Source organism: Crocuta crocuta, unplaced genomic scaffold, assembly GCF_008692635.1.
Source record: "Crocuta crocuta isolate KB4526 unplaced genomic scaffold, BGI_CrCroc_1.0 scaffold650, whole genome shotgun sequence".
Taxonomy (NCBI): domain Eukaryota; kingdom Metazoa; phylum Chordata; class Mammalia; order Carnivora; family Hyaenidae; genus Crocuta; species Crocuta crocuta.
The window spans coordinates 144,045-153,030 of record NW_027532882.1 but is presented as its reverse complement, the minus strand read 5'-3'; the positions used below and the strand labels follow the sequence as shown (position 1 = coordinate 153,030).

Here is an 8,986-nt window from a genome sequence, read left to right as displayed (position 1 = left end):
TGCTTCCTGCCTCTTCCACCACCAGGTCTCTGCTCGTGACGTTTTCTTTTCTTTTCTTAGAAATGTTTATTTTTGAGGGAGAGAAAGGGCAGAGGGAGAGGGGACAGAGGATCTGAAGCAGGCGCTGTGCTGACAGCAGAGAGCCCGATGCGGGGCTCGAACTCACACACAGAAGTTGGATGCTCGCCCGACTGAGCCACCCAGGCACCACATCTCTGATATTTCCTTATTAGAGAGGCCTTCCTCCTAGACCACCCTTGTTTAAAAAAAATCTATTCCCCCTTCCCAGTCGGTGCTCTCCACTCCCCCACCCTGCCTGTTACTTTTAGTTCCTGCCGCTAAGTACATACAGTTTATTTTACATTGTTTCACAAAGTGCCTTGACTGTTCTGTTTGTTCTCTCTACCCTCCCCAGACCCTGCAGCAGGTCAGGGACTAGGCTCATTCATTGCTGTCCCCAGCGCCTGGCATGCTGTAGGAGCTCAGTAGAAAAAAATACACACAAAGGCGTATACGCAGCCATGTCCAGTCCGACTGTCACAGACTCATGAAGAAAGAGGCAGAGAGACACAGAGACCTGGAGGCAGATGGGCGCTGCGGGTCACAGTCCCGGACGCCCTTTGCTGACAGTCAGGGCACTCACAGTTGACAGTGCCCACGAGAGCCGGCAGGCCGGCGCAAGCAGCGGCTCAGGCACCTTCCGTGGCACACCTGGTCTGTCCCAGGCACCGTCCTGACCCACCCTGTGCTGTCACAGACCTAGGCGGGTGCACAAGGAGGCCAGGCCGGCTCTGACCCGAGGTGGCCCTGCGGCAGGCCCCCAGGCCTGGCTTCACCTGGGGCCTAGGAGATCGGGGAGTTTGGGGCAAGGGCAGAACCGTGTGGACTTTGCTCTTGTCTGTGCCTCACTTTCCCCATCCTGAGAATGAGGAAAGGCCGTGATGCCCGCCTGGGGCCTGAAATAGCTCTATGAAAGTCCCCCTCCGGGTGGGTGGGGTCACAGACTCCAGGGTGGGCTGCAGGCCAGAGAAATCAGTGTCAGCAGGTCATACTTTGGGGGGCTGCTGGGGTGCGGGGTGGGCAGCGGGTACATGAGCCACCGTGTCACGCACAGGAAGCACCTGTGTTCACCCTGGCCTCCTGTTACCAGGCTGCTATTCACGCTGACCTGGGAGGAGAGTATTCCGGGCCGTCTGACCTGTGCCTCCCGTTAAAGTTGAAACCGCAGCCTGGGCCCCTTGGCTGTCCCAGCGGTGAATCCTGGCTGCTTCCCGCCTCTGGGCCTTTGCGATGGTCATTGCCGTTTACCTGGGCAGCTTTCCTAGCCCCTCTACCACTCACCTCTTGGAATATGCCCTCCGGTCTCCAACCGCAGCACCCCTTGCCTGTGGTCGGTTAAGGGGGGTCTCTCCTAAGGTTGGGGGTTCACTCACCATGGCTACAGGCGGGTGATGGGCCACAGGGCGAGTGGGACCTGAGCTGGGCCGCTGCCTTCAGGAAGTGACTGTGGCTTCTGCTCCACGGGCCCCACGGGGGTGGGGGCTGATGGCGGGGTGAGGAGGGCAGAGGAGGAAGGAAAGGAGGCGGAGACAGCCCCTGCCTGTCCCCAGATCCTGTCTGGCCCTTGAGTTCCCGTCCTGCCTGCTCCCATGTCTCCATGCTTCGGGCATCGGCCGTCAGCACTTGCCCAACATGGTCACTACTAGTTTCTTGACTCTGTGGTTCTGGGGGGCTGGCTGGCTTCTGGTCTACAGGGAGGACACCTCAGGAGGGCGAGTTCTCTGTGGGCAAGGGGTGTGGTCAGCTCTGGGCCAGGAGCCTCAGGAGTTGGGGGAGCTTGAAGTGTGAGGTCCTTCTGCTGGCTCGTTGCCTCATCTGCCTGCCTCATTTCCACACTTCCCCACGGATTCTCAGCTCTGAGCAGGACTTCCCTAATTGTTGGGCCAGATGTCACATGGGCCGTGGACGGCCGTGGTGACAGAGGGCCTGGCACGGATGGCAGATTTGGTGTGTGGGGGGGTGGGTAGTATCTAAGACCTTGCCTGCTGGGGAGGGAGGGCGTCTGAGGACAGCTTAGGTGCCCGGAAGAGGGTGGGAAGAAAGTGGGAGACCGCGGGGAGACCAGGGCAGAGGGGGTGAAGGGAGTGGGCAAAGCCAGCGCTCCTTAGGGTCAGGCACACAGACCAGGGGAGGCCATCCCTCCTGGGAGAGCGCAGAACCCTGATTCCCAGGTTTGAATCCACGGCAATGGCTTTAGTGGTTTACAGAAAATGGAAGGGAGCTCCCGGAGATTGACTGATCAGCCTGAGCCCAGAGGGATTCTAACGTGCCCACCGGTCACCCTGAGAGCCCATTAAGGTGCAGGTTCTGCCCTGGGTCTGTGATGGAGCCTCAGGTTCCTAGATGTCCCAGGTGATGTCCAGGACGCAGAAGGTTTGTCCTGAGGGCACTGCGCTCCCACCTGGAGCCGTTCGGGGCCGCATAGTCGGAAATGACCGTGTTCGTGTTTACTTTTAAGAGGTACAGCACAGCTTGAGGATTCTGGAGCCTCTGTGCCTGCCCATCCCCATCCGCGCACGGGCAGACGTGTACCATAGGCCACGTTCCCAGATGTGGGTCCCCTCAGGAGTCCTGGGAGACCAGGGGTGATGAGATGTGGGTCCTCCCTGGGGCTCCGGGTGACCGACCCTCCCAGTGTTTGGTGAGGGAGGGAATGAATGAATGGAAGAAAAAGCAATTGATTCTTGGCCAGGAACAAACTGTAGGCGTCCAATCCAGGTAAGTCAAAGGACTGAACGCTGGTGATAATCTGGGGACTCCCGAGGCTCCGGGGCCAGCCACTCCGTGTGGACGCTCTGGATTTTGCAGTTTGGAGGGCTCCACCCCGAGAGTCCTGTTTTCCCACAGCCCCCTTTAATGGGCATTTCCCCCAACTATCCTTTGTTTTTGGAGCCCTCCCCATGGCTGTGGGCTGGTTCGCACAGCCAGGCCATGAACTCCAACAGGAGGCTCCACAAATGGAGCTGCAGGATCTGAACCTCAAAGTGAACACGTGAACCCAGGTCCACCTTGGGGAGTCTCAGGGATGGAGAGGTGTCTGTTGGGTTGAGTGTCTGGAACCCTGGGCTAGGGAGGGGTACCGGTTCTGAGCACACGAGGGGGGGAGGGGAGGAAGCTGTAGCTGACGCTCCAGCCATGCACCTGGCTGCTGTGGTCGGGGGTGGGGGTGGGGTAAAGGATGGACGCGGTGGCAGAGGCCAGGCTAAGCTGCACGTGGTCCCAGTGCAAGCAGTCAAGGAGGACTGAGCACATGGGTGCCCTGTCCTGGGGCCATGGGGCGCTCGGAGGAGCCAGGAGCCCGGGATGGAGGTGCTCGGGTCCGCGTCAGAGGCACGGCTCCAGGATGGACGCCCAGGAGTCTTCACTTCCCCTCTCCCGGGGTGGCAATGGGGCTGGTGCCCAACAACTGCCAGGAGGTGGGCGGGTAATTGGCCGCCCCCATGGCTGACGGCAGCCACCTGCAGGGACCCAGCTGGTTTCCAGGGAACCGCAGCCTCTTACCAACGTGTCCCGCCCTCCCCTGCCCCCAGTGGGGGCAGCCAGGACAAGTGGATGCCAAGACAGCAGTGCGCTGCTCGCACTTTGCGTCTCCCTTCAGACTGACGCTCCTGGGCGCCCTCTGCTGGGCAGAGCCGGGGCCCTAGGAGGACCCAGCAGGTGGGGATTTGGGAGTTGACCATCTGTGGACTCAGCTTGGGGGTGGGGGGGGGGGGAGGGGAGCAGCTGGAGGATCCCAGGGAAGGCATGGGAGCAGATTTCCCAGCTGACAAAGGTTGGACAGGAGTTGGGAGGGGAAGAGAGTAGGAAAAGTTGCTTTTGGAGTGGGCAGGGTGCCCAGGCCAGGTCATGACTCAGCCCCCTAGGCCTCAGGGCAGAATTTCAGCTTGCTGGGGGGTGGGGGGGGCAGGGAGTGCTGTCCCCATGGGAGGGGCTGTTGGATTTAAATGGGTGATGGGGTTGTGGGGGGGTAGGTGCCTGGACCAAAATGTTGGCTCTGGGACTCTGGAAAGGTCCTGAGAGACTGGGAGAGGGCCCTGCCTGGATTTGGGGGTGGCTGAATGAGGGGGCTTGATGGAAGGGAACACCGAGCCCTGTCCCTGGAGGTGTAGGAAAAGGAGAGCACGCCCTGTGAGGCTCAGAACGATCCTTAGCTTTTAGAGTGGCACAGAATCAAGTGAGTGAATTTGGGCTGTCATCTCACCCCCACCACCCACCCTCCCTCACCTTCTCTAGCTGTAAAATGTGCCCCTTGACCCCACCTCACGTCCTTACTTGGGGGTGAGGTGGGGGGTGTCCCAGGCAGGATGAGTTTGGTGGCCAGAGGGATGTGAATCACTCAAAAACATTTCCCGAGTGCTCCCCTCTCACCTGGTCCCTCTGTGAACCTTCCCAAGGACTCCACAGAGTAAGCATCATGGCACCCATCCTAAGGACTAGCAAACTGAGATGTGGGGAGGCGGAGTCTTCTGCAGGGTCACAAAGTCCTGGTTCCAAGGCTTATGGCAGAGAGGAGGAAAGCTGAGGGCCCTGGAACCCCAGGGTTCCCCGATGCCCACATGGCCCTATGGCTGGTGCTCAGCGATGCGAGCTCAGCCCAGGCCGGAGGTGCCAGTGGAGCAGACCTGGCCTGGGCTGGCGGAGTCTCGGCTGCAGCCCCGTCAAGGACATCCCAGGCCGGAGGCCACTGTGAGATCTCAGGTGGCCGTGAAGGCAGGCGGGCGGGCTGAGAGGTTGAAGGGGCTCTCTGGAGCTTGGGGGGATGCAAGGAGGCTGGGGCGGTCTTGCTCCAGAAGGTCTACATTTCCCTGGGAAGGAGAGGATGAGGAGGAAGAGGAGGGTACTGAGGGAGGTCGTGGGGAGGTTCAAAATGGGGCCTTGTGGGCTACGAGGAGAACACGGGCTCCATCCAGAGAGCCGTGGGGAGCCACCGACGGGTACTCGGCAGGCATCACGGTGGGGGATCGGAGTGCTGGGGGCGAGGGCAGAAAGGTGGTTGCTTCAGGTACCTGAGGAAGGGGTGAGGGCTGACGCCTGGGCCCAGGGACCATGGGGCTGGAAGGGAGCAGGACACAGGAGGTAAAACTAGCCTCTGAGGGTGGCCACCCACAACGCAGAGGACTTTCACATTCAGGAGGCTCGGCCCGCTGGGTTCTGGTGACCACAGCGTTGGGACAGCAGCAACAGCAGCGTGGCTCCAGAGTTTGAACCCGGACCCAGGACTGACTTCCCAGGAAGGAAGCGGAAATCCTTGTGGTTGGAAGACGCAGAAAGGGGTGTGGTGAGGAGGGGGGGAGTCCGGACGCAGGGGCTGGCTGTGACCCACCTTTCTTTTTGGAGCAGGAGTAGGGGGAGCAGTGGAAGCCAGTAGCCATAGGAGACGGTCCCGAGGACAGCAACCAAGACAAAACCTGAGCCCCTAGCCTGCCTGAGTGCCAGCCCCGGGGCCCTGTCACCTGTGCGTCCACACCAGCCTCAGGATTGGAGGAGGGCGGCGGGTTCCAGCCAGGCCAGGCCCAGCCTCCCAGACTGATTCCTGGGACTTTTCAAATAACAGTGGGATTTCCTTCCCCTTCGGTTTCGGGAAATGGTGGGACAAGACAGGGCAATAGCAGTCCCAACTGCCGCTAGATAGGGTCGCACTGACCCGGGTCCCAGTGTTGAGGCTGAGGGGAAGCTTGTCCCCTCCCAAGGTGTGAGCACCCCAGCGCTGCCAGACTGTGCACTGGGAGAGGCAAGGGACCCAGACACAGCACAGGCTAGCTCATCGCGTTTCTTTTATTGTCCCCCGACCCTCTGCACTTAGGCCTCATTAAAATTACAAAACTACCCACACCACACCCCACAGTTCAGCGCCACCCCCCACCCCCCGCGGCCGGGTTCAGAACGGCGAGAAAACCGGACATTCCCCCTCTGACAGAAGCGGAGACACCTTGGGTGCAAGCGNCCGGGCGGGTCTGGTCTGGCCGATCCACTTCCCCGGATCGCGTCCCATCCCTCCGAAACTGGGGCCCTAGACCCTGACGTGTCCGAACCCCCCACTCCTACCCCTGGAGCCACCGCAGGGGGAAGGGCTCGTGAACCGGGCGCGGGTTTTACACGGAAACGCCGGCGCAGATGAAGGCTCGGGGGGCCAATAACGTTTAAGGCAAACTTGTATTTCGTAAGTAGCGGTTCTGGCCACCTGGGAAGGGATGGGCAACGCTGCCTCCCAACATCCCCTGGGCCTGGCAGGGCGCAGGACAAAAGTCCCCTCCACCCGTCCCTGGTGGTCACCTGCACGCACCTGAGGGCGCGTCGGAGCCGCCCTGGGGTCTTCGAGGGCTGCCGCCGGCACCTGAGGTAAACGGGCGGGTCAAGGTCAAAAGTCTGCGTGAGCCCAGTTCACCCTTCAGGCGGCCCTGTTCCCACACTCACCTTGACTCTTTTTCCAGACTGCGGCGCTGGAGGCGGGCGGCCCCGGCGCCGCGGCCAGGAAGGGGCGCAGGCGTGGAGGGCTCACGCCAAAGGGCGCGGGGTTCAAGTAGTGCAGGAAGGGCCCGGCGGGGGCAGGGGCGGGGGCCGTGAAGGGCTCGAGCAGCGGGAAGGGCAGGCCCGGCGCGGACGCAGCGTCGGNNNCCGGGCGCCGGTGGCTCCTTGTCGAGGGCGGGGGGTGGCGGCGGGGCCGGGCTCTGCGCATGCTCGGCGCAAACATGCAGATGCTTGAAGAGCGAGCGGTGCGTGCGGAAGCGCAGGAGGCAGTTCTCACACCTGGGGGCAGGCACAGGGCTGGGCTGGGTCTCTGGGGGACAAAGGGGAGGGCCTTTCCGATACTACCTGGGTGGACGCCGCGCGAGGGTGGGAAGTAAGGGAGCCTAAAGCCCAAATCGCAGATCCCCCACTCGCGGGGGAGAAGCTTGCTCTAAGCGCCCCCCAATGTGGCCGCGACCCTTCCAGACCCCTCCGAGTCCTTGCCCTGGGAAAACGAGGAAGGAGGTCTGAATTTTTACTTCGGTGGCCGATTTTCCTCTAGGGAGGCAAGGAGGGGCTGGGCGGAGACACACCACGTATGCTCCGCCCCTCCCGAGCTCCGCCCTCCGGGTCTCTGGGACTCGCTCCAGCAACCAGTCCCTTTCCGGGCAGGTAAGGGCAGCGCTGGCGCGAGGCCACGCCCACACTGCCGGACCTAACCCCCCTTGACCAGAGAGGGAGAAAGGCCTGGACCCCAGGTGGTGGCCATCCAACCCGGGGTGGGAGAAGCTGCCTAGGGCCCGGTCACTGAGCATAGGCGGAAGTGGGGATGGGCAGGGTCTCACTTGAAGTAGCGATTGGGCTTGTAGTGCAGCTTGCCATGTGCCACCAACTCCTGCATACTGGGGAAGGTCTCGGTGCAGCTCAGGGCCGAGCAGCGGAAGAGCTTGCCTGGCGGGGCAGGGATGAAGGACAGGAGTGGAGAGCGGTGGCCGAAGCTGGCCTGGAGGCTCTGCCTGCCTCCCACCCCAACTGCCTCCCCACCACCTACTCTGGCCCTACCTTCCAGGGACTGTGTGGGTGGGCAGTGGGTACGCAGATGCTGTGCCAGGTCTCGAACACTGGGGAAACTGAGGCAGCACCCGGGGCTGGAGCAGGGTATCTGCTTCCCTGAGGGATGCACAGATGGAGTGTCACCTACCCTTCCCCCATCCACACTGTCCAGAGTTCTGCCCCAGAGAGGCTGGAATTACCCTACTGGTTTTCCATCAAGGCCCTTACCATCTGCTTTTCTCACCAGCCTGAGCTCCCCGAGGGCAGGGGCTGAGCTGGCGAGGCTCATGACTGTAGTCACAGCCTGGCATGCACTTGGTGCTCAGTAAATGGGGACTCCTGCTAGATGGATCCCAAGTTTGGAGATACTCTGTACTCCTCTTCATTATTCCAAGGCCTGTGACCCTAACACACCCCCACCCACCCCACCGCACCCCCGCCCAGAAGGCTCCATCCCAGATCACCTGGTTGTTGGCGTCGTCTGGGAGGCCTCAGGTCCTCGCTGGTCCCAGAGACTGCGCTGGTCGGGTCAAGGCTGGATCCAGGGCCAGGCTGGCCACTGTCTGGGGCTGAAGGAGCACCCTGCTGGGTCCCTCCAGGCCCTCCGCGGTCCCACACTGGGGGTGTGGCTGCCGGGTCAGGGCCTGGCTCCTCCCCCATGGAAGAGGGGGTGGCTGCAGAAGCCACGACTGGGGACAGCACCTCTTTGTCAGTCTCCGTGAAGCCGGGCTCTGCAGTGGCCGGCATGTCCGGACTGGGCCCCGAGGGTTCCTCCTCCTAGTGCAAGGAAAAAGCAGGGAGCACCCCTCTAGGCCCAGGTCGGCCTGGGCCAGCCAGGGGCACCCCTCCCGCCCCGCCAAGACCGGTGGACATTCGTGAAGTAGCGAACGCCCTGGAGACATCACCTGGACGGTCAGAACCCCATCCCAGGGAGTCAACGTCAAGGGAGGGCAGGAGGGTAAGGGTGGACTGAGCCTCCTCAGCTCCCACACTCTGAGAGGGGGCTGGGGGGTGTTCCAATTGCAGACTGGGGTATCTGTCAGCAATTACGCGTGTGAAAGAAGCCCCTCGTCCCCAACTAGAGACGGTGGGACGTCCCTTACACGGCAGAGGCTTGGCCTACAGGGAGTGGGCGGGACGAAGATTATACAGACGGGGCTCTGAATAGGGCGCCACTAGGAACTTGCTGGAAGGGCCAGCAGTGGCCAAGTGGATTGTGTGAGGACGGAAATATATACCGGCCCGGATCGAGCTGCGCAGTCGAACCTGGACGTGCTAGAGACCCGGATGTTTAAGGACCAGGGGCGGAGCCCGATCGCTGTAGGCGTGGCCCAGTCGAAGCCGGGCCAGGAAGCAGGGGTGGGGTGTTTCCCCAAGTGACAGCCAACGGCTGGAGAGTGCCCGGATGTGGGGGCGGGGAGGGGAG

The 8,986-nt window shown here is 62.0% G+C and overlaps 2 protein-coding genes across 3 annotated transcripts in view; both read right to left on the bottom strand.

The window, feature by feature from the left end:
- Positions 1-1,581, bottom strand: part of PRAM1 (PML-RARA regulated adaptor molecule 1) — a 7,075-nt gene extending 5,494 nt beyond the window's left edge. The window contains exon 1 of one of the 2 annotated variants that reach the window (XR_013330661.1): positions 1,434-1,581. Coding sequence is in view for 1 of the 2 variants with exons in the window: in XM_077745696.1 (XP_077601822.1) it covers positions 1,434-1,436 (3 nt within the window). In the remaining variant the exon portion in view is untranslated. The remainder of the gene's footprint in view (positions 1-1,433) is intronic. The other variant, XM_077745696.1, reaches the window with a different exon arrangement.
- Positions 1,582-6,194: 4,613 nt separating this feature from the next.
- The window catches only part of ZNF414 (zinc finger protein 414), a 3,053-nt gene continuing 261 nt past the window's right edge, over positions 6,195-8,986 (bottom strand). The window contains 6 exon segments of the mRNA XM_077745708.1: positions 6,195-6,394; positions 6,475-6,680; positions 6,682-6,807; positions 7,353-7,458; positions 7,570-7,677; positions 8,025-8,337. Of these exon segments, the coding sequence (XP_077601834.1) occupies positions 6,330-6,394; positions 6,475-6,680; positions 6,682-6,807; positions 7,353-7,458; positions 7,570-7,677; positions 8,025-8,337 (924 nt within the window). The 3' untranslated portion in view covers positions 6,195-6,329.